This window comes from Pristiophorus japonicus, chromosome 5 (assembly GCF_044704955.1).
Source record: "Pristiophorus japonicus isolate sPriJap1 chromosome 5, sPriJap1.hap1, whole genome shotgun sequence".
Taxonomy (NCBI): domain Eukaryota; kingdom Metazoa; phylum Chordata; class Chondrichthyes; family Pristiophoridae; genus Pristiophorus; species Pristiophorus japonicus.
Genome location: NC_091981.1, coordinates 3,747,341 through 3,767,173, shown reverse-complemented (window position 1 = coordinate 3,767,173; position 19,833 = coordinate 3,747,341). Strand labels below are relative to the sequence as shown.

General features: G+C 44.7%; 1 protein-coding gene across 3 annotated transcripts in view; it reads right to left on the bottom strand.

Annotated features, from left to right (window-relative positions):
• kif15 (kinesin family member 15) overlaps window positions 1-19,833 on the bottom strand; it is a 144,477-nt gene that overhangs the window by 36,954 nt on the left and 87,690 nt on the right. For all 3 annotated transcript variants that reach the window (XM_070880311.1, XM_070880310.1, XM_070880312.1), the window contains exons 22-24: window positions 17,057-17,142; window positions 15,959-16,037; window positions 13,128-13,214 (exon numbers count right to left, since the gene is read on the bottom strand). In XM_070880311.1, coding sequence (XP_070736412.1) covers window positions 13,128-13,214; window positions 15,959-16,037; window positions 17,057-17,142 — 252 coding nt within the window. The remainder of the gene's footprint in view (window positions 1-13,127; window positions 13,215-15,958; window positions 16,038-17,056; window positions 17,143-19,833) is intronic.

Genomic DNA, 19,833 nt, shown 5'->3' with positions numbered 1-19,833 from the left:
ATACAGCATCTTTAACACTGTAAAACATCCCAACCAATTTTCCCACTGATTTTCTTTTGGGTATGCAGGCCCTTTAAAGGAGCTGCACGGTCCTTTCAAATTATTGCGCCTGCGTGGTTTTTTTCTATTATAAAGCCATTGAGCGGCCTGCATGGGACCTCCAGATTGTTGTGCGGCCACACAGCTTAATGGGAACGTTGGTCCCAAAGTGCTTCAATCAGAAAGCGCAAGACAAGAGGAAATGTGGCAAACTACATGCAGTTCTGATCATCTTCCCTTCAAAATTCTGTGTTCTTCACTTTTATATACTCTAGGAGAGAACCAGTGGATGTAGTGTATTGGGACTTTCAAAAGGCTTTTGACAAGGTCCCACACAAGAAATTGGTGTGCAAAATTAAAGCACATGGTATTGGGGGTAATGTACTGACGGGGACAGAGAACTGGTTGGCAGACAGGAAGCAGAGAGTCGGGATAAACAGGTTCTTTTCAGAACGGGAGGCAGTGACTAGTGGAGTGTCGCAGGGCTCAGTGCTGGGACCCCAGCTATTTACAATATACATTAATGTTTTGGATGAGGGAATTGAGTGTAATATCTCCAAGTTTGCAGGTGACACTAAGCTGGCGGTGTGAGCTGTGAGGAGGACGCTAAAAGGCTGCAGGGTGACTTGGACAGGTTAGGTGAGTGGGCAAACGCATGGCAGATGCAGTACAATGTGGATAAATGTGAGGTTATCCACTTTGGGGGAAAAAACGCAAAGACAGACTATTATCTGAATGGCGGCAGATTAGGAAAAGGGGAGGTGCAACGAGACCTGGGTGTCATGGTACATCAGTCATTGAAAGTTGGCATGCAGGTACAGCAGGCGGTGAAGAAGGCAAATGGTATGTTGGCCTTCATAGCTAGGGAATTTGAGTATAGGAGCAGGGAGGTCTTACTGCAGTTGTACAGGGCCTTGGTGAGGCCTCACCTGGAATATTGTGTTCAGTTTTGGTCTCCTAATCTAAGGAAGGACATTCTTGCTACTGAGGGAATGCAGCAAAGGTTCACTAGACTGGTTCCTGGGATGGCAGGACTGACATATGAGGAGAGACTGGATCGACTGGGCCTGTAATCACTGGAGTTTAGAAGGATGAGAGGGGATCTCATAGAAACATATAAAATTCTGACAGGACTGGACAGGTTAGATGCAGGAAGAATGTTCCCGATGTTGGGAAGTCCAGAACCAGGGGACATAGTCTAAGGATAAGGGATGTGGAAGAACTTTAGTTCACGATATAGGAAGGGGTTAAATTTCTCTCTTCCTTTTAGTAAGTTTAATTCTGTGCTGAGACTGCAGAATCCTGCAAGGCCAGAAAATACTTGATGTCTCTTCTTTGTTAGAAAAGAACAGATAACATGAAAGCTGTACATCTGGTATTTGTATATGTTAAGATACCCCCATTGCCTGGACAAACTGATTTCTCTGATAAGAGGGGCTTTTAGTGATGATCTTGCTGACCCTCGAAAAGATTGAATAATGACGTGACAAGATACTGTTGGGCTGTGTAAACTGACCTTTGTGCCCTGTTTAGAATTGGTAATGTTCCTGAATAATGTAGGTGTCAATTGTAGAGATAAAATTCCTTTTTTTCTGTATAAAGATGGAACAAGTTTCTATAGAATTTCAGAGTATTGCCTTGGTAAGGACCAAGCAGCTCTCCGAGATATCTCGCCTGTACATATTAAAAGAATCTCTTGAAGCAAGACTCTGAAATCTCCGCTTGAGTTACTTTAACTTAGAAATTTCCTCGACAGTTTCTGGCGTAGTCTGCAGGACCTCTGATAACGAGATCCCAAACGAACAAAATTAAAAGTAAAAATTGGCTTAAAAGAAAAAGAGGAATTTTAAAAGGATTTTCCCAGCTTAAGGGGGAAAGTGCCTAGGCTGTCCTAGAAAAGGGGGCAAGCCGCCTAGATCCCGGAAGGGTGAGGCATAGGGTAGCTACCGTAAGAAGCTAAAATAACAAGAAAGCTAAAGGAGACCCGAGCCGAGCCGAAAAGAGACACCGGTGAGCGCTTTGTAAATACTGTGTGTGTATATATTTTTGTGGGCGTGTCTTAACCTCTCGTTTCAGGAAACACCGCGAGAAACTGCATCCGGAGAGAATGGGAAACAGCTCTAGTCGAGCAGGATGCTTGCGTCCAGTTCCTAGAAAAGGGAAGAAAACCGACCCTCCAACTAAAAGAATGAGTATGTAGCGCAAAACTGAAAAAAGGATTCGTAAGGTAGTAAAGCAACGAGAGAAGGTAGGAGATCCAATTGTGCCACCCGACTCGCCGGCGGACACTGTAATTAAAGAAACAGGAGATGACCGATACGCGGTAACATTTAGTAGCGATTTATACGGTTGGTCTGATGGGGACTGGCCATATGGAGGAAGTTTTAAATTGTCTTTAATCGAAGAATGGAGGAAAATAACTAAGGAAGGGGGAGGAGACCCTACTTGGGACAAAGATTATATGGATGAATGTTTTATTAAATGGCTAGAGGTTGCAAAAAGACATCAGCCTCCGAAAGTAAAAATATCAGAGAATAAATCAGGAGAGAAAGAAAAGGGGGAAACTGAAAAACCTCCCTCTTATAGCCCTCCAAACCTCCCTATCCCCTCAGCACCAACCGTGGGACTCTATCCTCGTATAGAACCCCCAAAGCGAAATAGCTGGCAGGAAATTTTAGAAATGGTTATTGCCCATAGAGATCAAGCCCAGGGAGAACTAGCTGTCTTCCCGGCCCCACCACCTAATGGAGGAGCTGATGAAGGAAACCCGAGGGTATTAGGAGCAGGGGCTGGAGCAGCAGAGGCTGAAGCAGCAGAGGGAGGGGGAGCCAATCTGAGAGCTGGTATGGTCCTAAGGTCACAAACAACCCCAGCTCAGGCAGAAGCCGACTCTACCCTCCTCCTCCAAAATCTCCGAGTAATGATAGGAACCACAGCGGTCTCCGGGAGAGGCCAGAGATATGATCTCTGCAGCCCCAAACCCGGTAAAGAAACCTGTTGCATTTCATAACTGGCTTGAGCAGACCTGTACAATTTATAATCCGCTACCAGGGGATGTTAAACTATTATTACAAGCAGCGTACGGATCTTCCTGGCAGGGAGTAAAAGATATGTTCCATATCCCGCCCGGAGAAGAAGGGGATTGGAGAGCTAATAATGATTTGCTAAATGAAGGAAACGAATCTTTAACACACTGGCTACAGAATAGAGGACGGAATGCAATTCTACAAGGGGCTAGACAACATGGGGATATAGGGGAGGTTACTCGCTGTTTGCAGAAAGCGGAAGAATCAATGATAGATTTCGCAGCCAGGTGGAAAAATAGCTGGGAGGAGTATGCAGGAATACCCTTAGATACGAATGAACCTTTAGCAGTACAAACACTGCTGAACTGCATGTTACCACAGCATGCAAAGACCTACAAAATTAAAGTTTTGGATTGGCAAGGAAAAACCTGGAAAGAGACAGTCACTGTCTTGGCAAACATGGACAGGGAGGGATTGTTCAATTACGTAAGTAAAACCAAAGCAACAGGTCAATATTACCAGCAGAGAGGCGGAGGGCAGGCGCAGAATCGAGGGGGATTTAGGGGTAGAGGAAGAGGAAGAGGACAGTGGTCACAGCGAGATCGCTCTCAAGATGAGTGTAGAAATTGTGGAAGAATAGGGCATTGGGCTCGCGACTGTAGATGCCCGCCCAAACAGAATGGAGGGTCGCAAGGGAACTTTTCCGAACCTCCACCTCCACCAGCCCCTCAATTTTCCTTTTCTAACCCCAATCCGTATCAATCAGCATAGGGATGCCCCAGAGGCATAACGGTACAGGCAGCGACTCTTCGCTTATCAACGGACATAGAAGAAAATCCCTTAGCAATACTAAAAGTAGGAAACACGTATGTAAAGTTCCTGGTGGATACCGGCGCCACTATGTCCTCTGTACCGCCCTCTGTGGGATTACCCGTAAGCAACACCACTGTTTTAAGCATGGGTGTGGCCGGCGTCCCCTTGAAAGATTTTTTATCCGAACCTACTAAATTGACAATTGAAGGACAACAAGTTAATGACGAAACCCTGATAGTCTCTAAGACAACGCCTCTCCCTCTATTAGGAAGACAGACTTTGTGCAAACTAGGAGCCACAATATATTGCACAAAGGAAGGGATGTTTATGGAGATCCCTCCAAATAACATTCATCAGTTCTTTAATGGGATAGAAAGAGAGAAAGAGGAAAAGAATGAAGAAAGTGCTGCCCTTTATAGTTGGCAACTGAGTGGCAACTTCTACTCCCCCCTGATAAAAGAGGCAGTGGAAAACTTAAAGATTAAAATTGACCCTAATATTAAAGAGTTATTGTATATCATCTTAACAAGCTTTGAGGCAGTTCAGCTTCACTGTACAGCCTGGTATACTCGACACAGGGCTGAAGACTATCAGCGCTTTGTGCAACCGTTCTTAAATAAAAACGAAGTAATAGAAGCTACTCCCCACATTTATTTCGGATCTGAAGGGTTGGGGGTGGCCGTGGAGCTAACACCGTTACAACAAAAACGATTTAAAGAAGAAAATACGGCACCCCATCTGACATTGGCTGTAAAGCCCCCAGCAAAACCTAAAGACATGGGCGGGATGATCTTAGACATAGAAGAGAAAAGACAGCGACCAGGTTATCAACCATGGGCGATGATAGAACTGCAGGATATACGGCTAGAATTTATCACCCGTGACAGAGGAATTCTCCACTGGGAGAGAAAAGGGCACGATGCTACGTTTGAAAAACAGCAACCCCCCGGACAAACTAGCCCTAACATACCAATGGCACTGAGTCAAGTGTCCCCCGAACTCTGGGCTAAACATAAAAACCATGTTGGACAAGTCTATTCTGCGGTGCCCCATAGGGTACAGTTGATAAAAAATGCTGTATTGCCAAGTATAAGGCAGTACAGACTGCCACCGGAGGCGGAAGAAGGGATAGAGCCAGTCATCTTAGCACTGTTAGAGCAAGGCGTCCTGAAAAAGACACAGAGCCCGTGTAATACGCCGATACTGCCTATCCCGAAGATTAATAGACCAAATGAGTGGAGATTTGTACAAGATCTAAGAGCTATAAATAAGATAGTAGTCCCTATCACCCCTGTGGTACCGGACACCAACATCATACTATCCGCTATCCCACCCACAGCTACTGTCTTTACTGTAGTAGATCTGTGTTCGGCATTCTTCTCCATCCCTTTAAAGGAGGAAAGTCAATATTTGTTTGCCTTCACGTATAAGAAACAACAGTATACGTGGACTAGGCTGCCCCAGGGGTATACCGAAAGCCCCGCAGTTTATGCGGCAGCCGTAAAAAGAGACCTCGAGGACTGCTCATTATCAGATCAGTCGGTGCTATTACAATACGCTGACGATCTGCTCGTGGCCTCCAGCCACGGGTTTGAATGTATGCAAGACTCTATAAAGCTTTTACAGCACCTATGTGAAAGAGGGCATCGGGTTTCACTGCAAAAGTTACAATTCTGCCAAGTCCAAGTGCAGTACCTAGGGTTTCGTATATCCCAGGGGCAGAGGCAGCTGGGACCTGAAAGAATTCAAACCATCCAAAACACCCCCACACCAAGGACAAAGAAGGATGTTTTATCTTTTCTAGGGATGGTGGGATACTGTAGACAATGGATCCCCGACTATCGGGAATGGGATGCGGCTCTACGATCAGCTGCCCTAAAAGAAGCCCCACCTAAAGTGGAATGGACCCCTGAGAAGGAAGAAGCATTTAAACAGTTAAAAAATGCTATTACTAACGCTCCAGCATTGGGACTTCCGAACTATTCGAAACCTTTTCAAATGTATGTGAATGAAAAAGAAGGATTCGCAACAGCAGTGTTAACCCAAGAACATGGTGGGGGAAATAGACCAGTTGCTTATTATTCGGTAATGCTCCCCCCAGTAGTACGAGGAATGCCTGCTTGTCTGCGTGCTGTAGCCGCTACTGCGGTCATGGTGGAAAAATCAGTACCAATTGTATTGGACTATCCGTGCACTGTTATCACCGCGCATGCGGTGCTGTTATTGTTGAATTCCGCAGCAACTCAGCATTTCACAGCATCCCGAAGGACAGGCTACGAGGTGCTGCTGTTGTCACACCCTAACTACACTTTTCGCCGTGCGCCTGCAGTAAACCCTGCTGTTTTTGTTCCTACCAGCTCCACTAGAGAAATAGAGGACCCAGACCAGCACGACTGTCTGTCAACAGTGGAGATGGCTACCATGCCTAGACCAGATTTGCTTACGGAACCAATGGACAATCCCGATCTCATTCTTTATACAGATGGGTCGTCTCACAGACCATCAGACAATTTGCTCCTGGCAGGCTATGCTATTGTGAACCCATATGAAATTGTTGAGGCATTTGCCTTGCCCCCCGGAACCTCGGCACAGGCAGCTGAATTGTTCGCCCTAACTAGAGCATGTATATTAGCTAAAAATCAATCTGCTAATATATATACCGATTCAAGATATGCATTTGCTGTAGTCCATGATTTTGGACAACTATGGAAAAACAGAGGCTTCATCACCTCTGGCGGGAAGCATATTAAGCACTCACAATTAGTGCTTAACCTGATAGATGCCATTCAATTGCCAAAAAGGGTTGCTGTTATTAAATGCGCAGCCCACACAACTGGTGAAGATGAAGTATCAATAGGAAATAGGAGGGCCGACGAGGCGGCCCGACGAGCCGCTTTGGAACAGACGTGCTGCCTACAGGCAGCCTCAGTCTCCCCTCTGCCAACACTGAGCGCCCAACAACTTGAAATAGCACAGCAACAAGTTACAGTGCAGGAAAGAAAAACATGGGAGAAACAAGGATGTTTTTTAAAAAATAATATCTGGACCCATCCTGACGGACGAACTGTATGTCCCAGGTCTTTGTTTTTGCCCTTGTCTCGCCTAGCTCATGGTCAGGCTCACATGGGCAAAGGAGGGATGATACATGCTATCAATGCGCAATGGTATGCACCAGGAATAACAGTAATAATTGAGAAAATTGCTAAAACCTGCCAAATTTGCCAACAAAACAATAGAGGAAAGACGCCTGCAGAATATGACCATCTACCCCAACCAAGCATGCCCTTTGAAAATTTGCAAATTGATTTTGTCCACATGCCTCCAGTATTAGGCTTTAAGTATCTATTAGTAATAGTAGATATGTTTACAAGGTGGGTAGAGGCATATGCAACAAGGAAGGATGATGCCCGAACAGTAGTGAAGATCCTATTTAAAGAAATAGTGCCAAGATATGGGATACCTATGGGAATCAACAGTGACAGAGGAACACATTTTACAGGAAAAATAGTGCAGAATCTAGCCGAAGCGCTAGGTTTCCAGTGGAAATTGCACATACCGTATCAACCTCAGTCCTCAGGCATGGTGGAAAGAGTCAATGGAGTGATAAAGTCCACCCTTACTAAAGTATGTCAAGAAACAGGACTAAAATGGCCAGATGCCCTTCCATTGGTACTATATACCATAAGAAACCAAAAGAACCGAAATACTGGTTTGACACCCCATGAAGCCTTATTAGGAAGGCCAATGCCTACTGGTGTGAAACCGCCACTAGGAGCAGAAAAGGTAGCATTAATTTGGAATGACGAAAAGTCGCTAAAATATGCTCAGGCCATGTGTGAAATAGCGAGAAGCCTGCATGAGCGAATAAAACAGACCCAAGTACCTCCGTCAGAGGGAAACATGCACCCTTTCAGGCCGGGAGAGCAAGTATTAGTGAAAACTCTAGACAAGGAATCTTTTTCTCCTAGGTGGAAGGGACCATATCAGATAATCCTCACAACAAGAACCGCCCTGAAACTGGAAAAACATCCAAATTGGATACACGCCACCCGATGTAAATACTACCTTCCAGACGAAACACAGCAAGAAGAAGAAATACCGAGCTAGGGCGGACACACCCCGAAAAGAACTGTACTCATCCCCTTTTGTTTCTACCGAGACAGGCTGGACTAAGAGCATAATACCCCGAAGTATCAAGCTAGATGTCAGAACTTGCCTGTATACCAATTTGGGTCTTTATCTTGTGGATCACTGTTACTATTGTACTAGTAAGCTATTATTTTAACGAATTGGTTCAGGAGCATTATAGAAGAAAACAAAGGGAGGAAGATGAGGAAGGACTCCTGGCAAAACTATCAGGGGACACTGGGTATGTTAATCCTTCTGGCAGTGGGAAGAGTTAAAACAGAAGAAAGGTTTATAAAAGAAGGTAAAATATGGAAAGGAGAAATGGCCTGGGGCACAATTGACAAAGCAGGACAGCAGGACACTTATGTATGTTCGGAAAAAGAGGATTGCAAAGTGGGGAACTTCACAGTAAGGTGTGAGGCCTGCGGAATAGGGGTGGACCCAAGATCAGGGGAAGTGAAAATAACCAGTGAGGAAGGATTTAACATAACCTTGAAATGGAAGGTACATATGACATGCCTGACCAGCAAGGAAATAGCTGAGAGCCAAGAAACTAATGGCACGTTTTGTGACCCCGAAGAAGATTGTCATTTTAAAATAGAAAACAGAGGATGGGTAAAGTGCATGAACCGTACAAAAATACTACATGGGGGAACCTATATTAAACAGTGGACACATAATAAAAATAGGCATTCCCCCAGAGATCCGGGCCATTTAAAACGGATATTGACCACCTGCATATCGGTAGTAAGATCCCTGTTAGGACAAGTAATGAACCTAGTAGAAAAAATAGAGCAGAAAAATGTGATCGTGAAAGGAAGGTTAAACAGAATAGAGGGACAGTTAGATGACTATAATGAAAAAGAATGTTTAGAGATGAGACCTTACCCCGAGGGGTATGAGCCTCCCTTTTCTTTCTAAGAAGGAAAGCATGTTGATCATTAAAGATAAAAGATCAACAAGGAGGGAGTTGTGGAAGAACTTTAGTTCACGATATAGGAAGGGGTTAAATTTCTCTCTTCCTTTTAGTAAGTTTAATTCTGTGCTGAGACTGCAGAATCCTGCAAGGCCAGAAAATACTTGATGTCTCTTCTTTGTTAGAAAAGAACAGATAACATGAAAGCTGTACATCTGGTATTTGTATATGTTAAGATACCCCCATTGCCTGGACAAACTGATTTCTCTGATAAGAGGGGCTTTTAGTGATGATCTTGCTGACCCTCGAAAAGATTGAATAATGACGTGACAAGATACTGTTGGGCTGTGTAAACTGACCTTTGTGCCCTGTTTAGAATTGGTAATGTTCCTGAATAATGTAGGTGTCAATTGTAGAGATAAAATTCCTTTTTTTCTGTATAAAGATGGAACAAGTTTCTATAGAATTTCAGAGTATTGCCTTGGTAAGGACCAAGCAGCTCTCCGAGATATCTCGCCTGTACATATTAAAAGAATCTCTTGAAGCAAGACTCTGAAATCTCCGCTTGAGTTACTTTAACTTAGAAATTTCCTCGACAAGGGATAAGCCATTTAGGACTGAGATGAGGAGAAGCTTCTTCACTCAGAGAGTTGTTGACCTGTGGGATTCCCTGCCGCAGAGAGTTGTTGATGCCAGTTCATTGGATATATTCAAGAGGGAGCTAGATATGGCCCTTACGGCTAAATGGATCAAGGCGTATGGAGAGAAAGCAGGAAAGGGGCACTGAGGTGAATAATCAGCCATGATCATTATTGATTGGTGGTGCAGGCTCGAAGAGCCGAATGGCCTGCTCCTGCACCTATTTTTTATGTTTCTGTTTTTAGTACTAGAGGGTATAAGAGTGAGCAATATAGAATGTGATGGGTCTCCAGGTACACTCTAAAATACAATTAGGCAGATTACAGCCTGGGTACAAATGTGGTAGTGCGACGTAATGGGATTTTACCATCACGTGCAGGTGAAAAATTAAAGGTGCTGCCTGCACAATGGACCTCATTTACAAAGGATTTACCGTACGGACTGCAGCGGTTCAAGGCAACGGCTCACCACCACCTTCTCAAGGGGCAGTTGGGGACGGGCAATAAATGCTAGCCTTGCCAGCGACGTTCACATCCCGTGAACGAATAAAAAAAGATTTGACTTAGATAAGTGTATGAATGGAGTCTTGGCCAGTCGATAAAAGTAAACACAGGTGTGTAAAGATTGATCCCGATCCCCCCCCCCCACAAGCCTTCATCAAATGTGAGGATCTGTTCGATATAATTTTGTACAATAGTTTTCAACTCGGGTTGTGCAGCTACTGTGCAGATCACTCTTGGTCAAGACAGCAACTATAATATTCAAAAAGGGTTAGATGTGGCCCTTACGGCTAAAAGGATCAAGGGGTATGGAGAGAAAGCAGGAATGGGGTACTGAAGTTGCATGATCAGCCATGATCATATTGAATGGTGGTGCAGGCTCGAAGGGCCGAATGGCCTACTCCTGCACCTATTTTCTATGTTTCGATGTTTCTAAATGATCAACCCTTTCAATGAGGAATTAACAAATTAAACTGACACATGTTGGATTATAATTGTTTAACCAGAGGGATGAGCAACTCGGTTCTTTTAAAAGGTAAAACAGATGTAAATTTTTTGAAATTAGAAATCCATGAGCTGAGGCCCTCCAACGGCCCAGCTGATTAAGCCAGCACGTAACCACGTCACACAGGCTGGGGAGTTCTAGCTTTCGGTGTTATCCTCTGCTGCATTAGCTCTCAGCATGGCTGGGGTGGAAGGGAGAAGCCAGGGGTTAATCACTATCCAACAGCCTTGCTAGAACTGCACGTGGACTTTGGTGGAGCGCAAGATCAAGGCGTCGGTTCTGGGACCACTGCTTTTCTTGATATATATTAATCATTTGGATGTGGGTATGCAGGGCACAATTTCAAAGTTTGCAGATGACAAAACTTGGAAGTATAGTGAACAGTGAGAAGGATAGTGATCGACTTCAAGACAGACAGGTTGGTGGAATGGGCGGACACGTGGCAGATGAAATTTAACCCAGAAAAGTGTGAAGTGATACATTTTGGTAGAGAGAATGGGCTCAATTTTCCCCAGTGATTTGCGACCTTTTTTTTGGCCCAAGTTAAAAATCCAGTTTCCCCGATCAATTTGCACCAGCGTAACTCAGTTAATTACGATTTTTTTTAGGTCAGTTTTTTTTCCAGCTAAAGGGGGTGTAACCTGCCACCTACGCCAATTCTGACCATTTAGGCAAGTTTGGCCAGCTGAGAGTTACTCCAGTTCTGCTTAGGCCAGCGTATGTGGCCTCTGCAGAAAAACCTTACGGAGAGTTAAAGAAATCGGCGCAGGTTCGTGCAGCAGATGCCCGGACAGCAGCAGCAGGAAAGGCAAGCGAGAGGGGGAGATAGAGGCAGGTGGTGGGAGGGGGTCGGGGAGCCTTTCGGGTGTAGTTAGGTGCGGGGACTGAGCGGGAGGAGGCCTTTCGGCCTGGGATCGGATCGGCAAGCCCTTCGGCCTGGGCTAGGGACTCGGGGTTGGGGAGTTGGAGCAGCACAGGCAAGGGGCTCTGGGCGGGCTAGGGATTCAGCTACAAAACAAGCCATGGGGGGGGGGGGGAGAAAGGAAAGAAAGAAAGGAAAGAAAGGAAAGAAAGGAAAGAAAAGGAAAGAAAGGAAAAAGAAAGAAAAGAAAAGAAAAGAAAAGGAAAGGAAAGGAAAGGAAAGGAAAGGAAAGGAAAGGAAAGGAAAGGAAAGGAAAGAAAAGAAAAGAAAGGAAAGAAAGAAGAAAGAGTCCATTGGAACGACGTCAAAAACGTTACTTTTCTTTCCCGCGCATGTGCAAAAGTCACAGCTTCGTTTTTTCGGCACAGACGGCAGGCTCCATTCCCCGAGGCAACTGGACACACTGCGTGGCTCCAAATTAGATTTATAGATCGGGGAAACTTTGGGAAAATATTTATGGCGCATTTCTAGCCTAGAAAACCCGGGGTAACTCTGGCAATTCGCCAGAAAACGGGTTTCGGGAAAATGGAACCCAACGAGAGGAAATATAAACTAAAGAGTACAAATCTAAAGGGGATGCATGAACAGAGACACCCTGGGATATATGTGCATATATAGTTGAAGGTGGCAGGGCAGGTTCAGAAAGCGGTCAAAAAGCTTATGGGATTCTAGGCTTCATAAATAGAGGCATAGAGTACAAAAGCATGGCAATTATGATGAAAAACATTGGTTCGGCCTCAACTGGAGTATTGTGTCCAATTCTGGGCACCACGCTTTAGGAAGGATGTGAAGGCCTTGGAGAGGGTGCAGAAAAGATTTACGAGAATGGTTCCAGGGATGAGGGACTTCAGTGACGTGGATAGACTGGAGAAGCTGGGGTTGTTCTCCTTAGAGCAGAGAAGGTTGAGAGGAGATTTGATCGAGGTGTTCAAAATCATGAGGGGTCTGGACAGAGTAGATAGAGAGAAACTGTTCCCATTGGTGGAAGGGTGGAGAACCAGAGGAGACAGATTTAAGGTGATTGGCAGAAGAACCAAAGGCGACATGAGAAAACCCCTTTTTAAAAAAAATAAATAAACACAGTGAGTGGTTAGGATCTGGAATGCGCTGCCTGAGAGGGTGGTGGAGGCAGACTCAATCGTGGCTTTCAAAAGGGAATTGGATAGTACCTGAAGGAAAAAGATTTGCAGGGCAACGAGGAAAGGGCAGGGGAGGGGGACTGACTGAGGTGCTCTTGCTGAGAGCTGGCACGGGCTCGACGGGCCGAATGGCTTCCTTCTGTGCTCTAACCATTCCATGAATCTAATTACTTCAAACAAATATTAGTCGAGATGTGAAAAAGATGGCTCCCAAATTAGTCCAAACAATGTCCTTTGTTTCTTTCCAGGAACAGATTTCCATTCTGGGTTACAAAAAGCAAGAGGGTGGAAGGAGTATTAGGCCCAGTGCTTTTGGACGGGTAGGTAGGAAATGCGGCTGTTACATTTCCAGGTGGACTGCTCAAGCTCAACGGGATCACATGCTCAGCTCTCACCTGGACTTCGAACACCCAAAATCCTCACTTCGAGTTCTGTTGTTTTGCTGCAACAATCCTGTAGGATACAGCACCACAACTGCCTCAAAGTTACAACTCACGCACCTGATCTGCGGCATTTTTCTTCTCCAGATCAGCAATAACCCTTTTGGCATCCGCCAGGCACTGTTCCAGATTTTTCAGCTCCACGGCCTTAAACAAACGAAGAAAAATGTAACATTATTCATAAATCTACAAACTGTACAAAAATTAAACTAACTGCAATCAACACCGTGGGCCACATTTTATTTGGATGTCCACGATACCGTGCGGGTGTGTGCATGCAAGTGCAAAAGCAAAGCGACTAAATTGATTTAGATTCTAACATACACATACACAATGCCAGTTCTGCATTTTTTTTTAAATGGCATGTGATAAACCTCTTATTAGATGTAGTGGAAACCAATCCAGCAGGCACAGTCCAATATTGTACAAAAACCATCACACTAGCAGAACTTGCTGAATGGTCCTTCAAAATTTTTCACATTTTGTTTTTGGAAAAAGGCAATTCTCAAATTATTTTAAATAAAAACTGACCCAGGTTTATGAGAATGGCAAAAATGGGCTTGGATAGCATATGGCTCAGGCTTCCCTGCACCAACAATTTGCATTTCTATCACGCCTTTAACATAGCAAAACGTCGTAAGGCACTTCACAGGAGCGATATCAAACAGAATTTGACACCAAACCATACGGAGAAATTGGGGCAGGTGGTCAAAAGTTTGGTCAAAGAGGTAGGTGGGGAAGGAGGAGGGGGAGAGAGAGAGAGAGAGAGATAGAGGCAGAGAGGTTTAGGGAGCAAATTCCAGAGCCTAGGACCCAGGCAGCTGAAAGCACGGCAGCCAATGGTGGAGCGATTAAAATCAGGAATGCGCAAGTGTAGAGAGCAGAAGTACTGAACAGGCACAAGTTCAGAAATATGGCTGTAAAGGCAGAAACATTACAGAAAGAAGGAATACAATCAAAGCAAGCTCCAGGTGAAACACAAAGTACAACTACGTAAAGGTATGCACAGCTGTGTCCTTATAGAGGGGCAAGTGAACGGTTGGAGACATTTGTAAATATTTTACGTATATGGGTAACTTTAGTATAAGGACAAGCTTAATGTCCAAGGGCTCAATTTTCCCCAAAGCATTTTTTTGGTGCACTTGAAGAGTTATGCCCGATTTTTTGGGGCCTAAGTACGCAAAAAAAAAAATTCTAAGTTTCCCTGTTGGATTTCTTCATTTTGGCGTGGCGTAACCCAACCTTTAGTTTTGGGGGTGGAGCCTTGATCTGCGCCAAAAAGGTCAGGCTGCCATGGTAACCAAGGACACAATGTGAGCTGAGGCTGAAAAGTGAAGCATACAGCCAGCTCCCAACACATTAAAAGAATTGAAAAACTCTCTCTCTGTTCACATGAGCGCGAGAGAACCGGGGACAGAGAATGGGACCGGACCGGGAGAATGGGACCGGACCGGCAAGCCCTTCGCGCAGGATTGGAGGCAAGTTGCTGCTATGTGTTTTTCAATTCTTTTAGTGTGTCCAGGCATCTGCTGCGCCGATTTCTTTAACTCTCCAGAAGGTTTTTCTGGAGAGGCCACATACGTCGGCCTAAGCAGAACTGGAGTAACTCTCAACTGGCCAAACTTCCCTAAATGGCCAGAATGGGAGTAGGTGGCTCCCTTTGGCTGGAAAAAAAACTGACCTAAAAAAATTGTAACTAACTGAGTTACACTGGTGAAAATTGATTGGGGAAACTGTGGTTTTCCCACTTAGGCCAAAAAGAGCAACTTGCTCCAAAATAAATAGGGCAAATCACCAGGGAAAATTGAGCCAAATTAATTAAGTTTTGAGCTGGTTACATTACAAGTTGCAAGGGCATACTTCACAAGGCAACATGGTCACCAGAAGGATTTGGAAAGATCTTTGTACAAAATGCGCTCAGAGATCGCATTCTGCGGGAATATTTTTGGATTGGCTCAAAAGTTCCCTGGAATCAATCTGATTGTTTTTGCACTATGGATATTGTCTCCTGCCAGATATACAGCCATACGGCATGCACATGCCTTCTACAAGACTGTTTAAAAGTAAAATAGATAAGATTTAAACAACCATGCTTGTTTGTTTTTTTCTTTTTATCCTTGGATTATATTTTTTGCCGATTGACTGAAACGGCTGGTATTGCACTCTCTCCTCTGCCTCAGTCTGTTACACTTCGATAACAGTTTTCAGCCAGTCAAGTGTCACGGGTATAAAGACTGCTTCTCGGTTAGGCGGACGAATTTAGCCTGTGAGCAACTTGCTATTAGGAAAGTTACAAGCTTGGTCACCAGCCAGGGTTACAGTAGAGGTGTTAGGATGAGCGTGGAGGAGTCGGGGAGGGGGAGCAGGATTGGAGGGAAGCAACCAGTTGAACTCTGCTCCAAGTTACACATTCACCAGTAATACAGGAGCAAACCATCACATAAGGATCAGGAGCAGGAGTCGGCCACTTGACCCTCGAGCCTGCTCCGCCATTCAATAAGATCGTGGTGGATCTTCAACCTTAACTCTTATCTACTCGCCTGATCCCCGTATATCGCAATTCCCCGAGAGTCCAAAAATCTACCGATCTCAGCCTTGAATATACTCAATGACTCATCATCCACAGCCCTCTGGGGCAGAGAATTCCAAAGATTCACCACCCTCTGAGTGAAGAAATTCCTCCTCATCCCAGTCCTAAATGGTCTGTGCCCCCTAGACTCTCCAGCCAGGGGGGAAAACAACCTCTCAGCATCTACCCGGTCAATCCCTCTAGAACATTGTACATTTCAATGAGTATACAATAGGATATTGGACCCTGCACAAAAGGGGGTGGAAATTTTAAAAAACAAGGCAAGCCCAGTTTCCATTCAGACTCTCTCAGGGTCATATACCTGTTGCTCAGACTTCAACAATAGTCCAGAAGACTGTTTCTTCAGCAGATCTTTTTCATCCAAAGCCTTCAAAAGCTCCCTGCATTAAGACACATCAATGACAGGTCACAAAACAAAGCCACAGTTCAGAATGGTTACAGGCACAGCCATTTTAAATGCAATAAAAATACAAATATCGCTTCTTTCAATAAGGATATTAAAATATTTTGATCCAATTTTTAATAACCCAGTTAAAATAGCTACTCCGATTATATTTGACCTACATAATTACCCATTGGAAACGCAACTCACGATATTTATCTATACTTCAGTATGTTACCAAAGTTTTGACAGATATGTAGCTAGATGTTAATTCGAAGTAAATAAAATACAATAGAAATGCAGAGTGAAAATATTAATTCTTCCCATTCCTCCAATTTACTGCAGCCCAACACACTTTATTTATGGTTAGGTGGGAAGATAGAGGAGATGGTGCATGATGAGTGAACGGCTCAACTGAAGCAGCTGTGGGCCGTGTGCAGAGCCACCTATTGCACAGGAGGAGCAATCTACTCAATCTCTCCTCATAGGACAACCCCTTTCACATCAAACTTGCTATATGGACCTCCAGCATCATACTCCTTCATAGCACTGCATGATAATACACCAATACATCACCACTGGGCCACCCAGTCTACAAAGAAAGGTCATCTTGAAGTGCACAGGAGATGGACCGATTCAATGCTCTCCCACCGCCCCCCGCATTTTTTTTTCCAGGTGCGCGGCCCTTTCAAAGTTTTGCGCATGCACGAAATTTCACATGTGAATAGCCGTTCCCGGACGACAGGATACTGAAGTTGCAGGCTCGAAGGGCCGAATGGCCTACTCCTGAACCTATTTTCTATGTTTCTATGACAGCTCCGCGGCTGAGGGGGAATGTTGTACCCAAGCGTCACCGAGATTATAAAACCGCAACTTGAGGAAGCTTCCAATGTGCATAAGCAAAATGTAGGGTACAAGGAAAAACAAACATTCCCATGCTTGTGCGTGCAATACAAAGAGTACAAGGTACCTCCCCTTGAAGCTTGCTGCTGTGAATGCCAAGGGGAAAACACTTACTTGGAGTTGTTCTCGATGTCCTGTTGAAGTTGTGAGCTAAGCTTTTGGTTTCGTTCCTTTTCAGTTTCTAAAAGCTCCATTAAAGACTGCATTTAATGTAAAAGGAAAGATGATTTAGGGAAACATTTCGAAATGAACTGCTATATACATTAGGTAAAAGGCAAACATTCAAGTTCATCTTGTAAAATTTTGGTTCGTGGACAATATGGATGGTTAGCAGGCGTTTGCCATCTCCTTTATGTGCTGGATGTGTTTAGCTCAGAGCTAGAACAGCCTGCAGCAGCGGACAGGTTGCTGCTATCATGGAGAAATCAGCTTCCATTTCCTGGCATATTGGTTGCTATCAACCAGTTGAAGATTCATCTTTTTTGACCTCAATTCCACTTTCCCACCCGAGCCACATAACCCTTGATTCCCCCTAGAGTCCAAAAATCTATCGATCTCAGCCTTGAATATACTCAACGACTCAGCATCCACAGCCCCCTGGGGTAGAGAATTCCAAAGATTCACAACCCTGAGTGAAGAAATTCCTCCTCGTCTCAGTCCTAAATGGCCGACCCCTGGTTCTCCAGCCCGGGGGAAGCATCCTCCCTGCATCTACCCTGTCAATCCCCCTCAGAATCTTGTATGTTTCAATGAGATCACCTCTCATTCTTCTAAACTCCAGAGAGTATCGACCCAATCTACTCAATCTCTCCTCATAGGACAACCCTCTCATAGAAACATAGAAAATAGGTGCAGGAGTAGGCCATTCGGCCCTTCGAGCCTGCACCGCCATTCAATGAGTTCATGACTGAACATGCAACTTCAGTACCCCATTCCTACTTTCTCGCCATACCCCTTGATCCCCCTAGTAGTAAGGACTACATCTAACTCCTTTTTGAATATATTTAGTGAATTGGCCTCAACAACTTTCTATGGTAGAGAATTCCACAGGTTCACCACTCTCTGGGTGAAGAAGTTTCTCCTCATCTCGGTCCTAAATGGCTTACCCCTTATCCTTAGACTATGACCCCTGGTTCTGGACTTCCCCAACATTGGGAACATTCTTCCTCCATCTAACCTGTCTAAACCCGTCAGAATTTTAAACGTTTCTATGAGATCCCCTCTCATTCTTCTGAACTCCAGTGAATACAAGCCCAGTTGATCCAGTCTTTCTTGATATGTCAGTCCCGCCATCCCGGGAATCAGTCCCGGTGAACCTTCGCTGCACTCCCTCAATAGCAAGAATGTCCTTCCTCAAGTTAGGAGACCAAAACTGTACACAATATTCCAGGTGTGGCCTCACCAAGGCCCTGTACAACTGTAGTAACACCTCCCTGCCCCTGTACTCAAATCCGCTCGCTATGAAGGCCAACATGCCATTTGCTTTCTTAACTGCCTGCTGTACCATGCTTGACAAATCTTCTAGAATTTTTTGAGGATGTAACTAATAGAGTGGACAAGGGAGAACCAGTGGCTGTGGTGTATTTGGACTTTCAAAAGGCTTTTGACAAGGTTAGTGTGCAAAAGTAAGGCACATGGGATTGGGGGTAATGTATTGACGTGGATAGAGAACTGGTTGGCTGACAGGAAGCAAAGAGTGGAAATAAACGGGTCCTATTCAGAATGGCAGGCAGTGACTAGTGGGGTATCGCAAGGTTCAGTGCTGGGACCCTAGCTAATTACAATATATATTAATGATTTAGACAAAGGAATTTAATGTAATATCTTCAAGTTTGCAGATTACACTAAGCTGGATGGCAGTGTGAGCTGTGAGGAGAATGCTAACAGGCTGCAGGGTGACTTGGACAGGTTAGGTAAGTGGGCAAATGCATGGCAGATGCAGTATAATGTGGATAAGTGTGAGGTTATCCACTTTGGTGGAAAAAACAGGAAGGCAGATTATCTGAATGGTGACAGATTAGTAAAAAGGGAGGTGGAACGAGACCTGGGTGTCATGGTACATCAGTCATTGAAGGTAGGCATGCAGATACAGCAGGTGGTGAAGGCGGCAAATGGTATGTTGGCCTTCATAGCGAGGGGATTTGAGTATAGGAGCAGGGAGGTCTTACTGCAGTTGTACAGGTCCTTGGTGAGACTACACCTTGAGTGTTGTGTGCAGTTTTGGTCTCCTAATCTGAGGAAAGACATTCTTGCTATTCAGGGAGTGCAGCGAAGGTTCACCAGACTGATTCCTGGGAAGGCAGGACTGACATATGAAGAAAGACTGGATCGACTAGGCTTATATTCATTGGAGTTTAGAAGAATGAGTGGGGATCTCATAGAAACATATAAAATTCTGACGGGATTGGACAGGTTAGATGCAGGAAGAATGTTCACGATGTTGGGGAAGTCCAGAACCAGGGGTCACAGTCTAAAGATAAGGGGTAAGCCATTTAGGACCGAAATGAGGAGAAACTTCTTCACTCAGAGTTGTGAGCCTGTGGAATTCTCTACCGCAGAGAGTTGTTGAGGCCTGTTCGTTAGATATATTCAAAAGGGAGTTAGATGTGGCCTTACGGCTAAAGGGATCAAGGGGTATGGAGAGAAAGCAGGAATGGGGTACTGAGGTTGCATAATCAGCTATGATCATATTGAATGGTAGTGCAGGCTCGAAGGGCCGAATGGCCTACTCCTGCACCTATTTTCTATGTTTCTATGAAAGGGTACAATCTGCTTGAGGTTCTTTCAAAGCCACGGTCAAGTGAGTTTAGGAGGCGAGTGATATCAAGCAAGAGCTCGCACACACACACACACACACACACACAGGTGAAACGAGACGGCGACAATGGCTC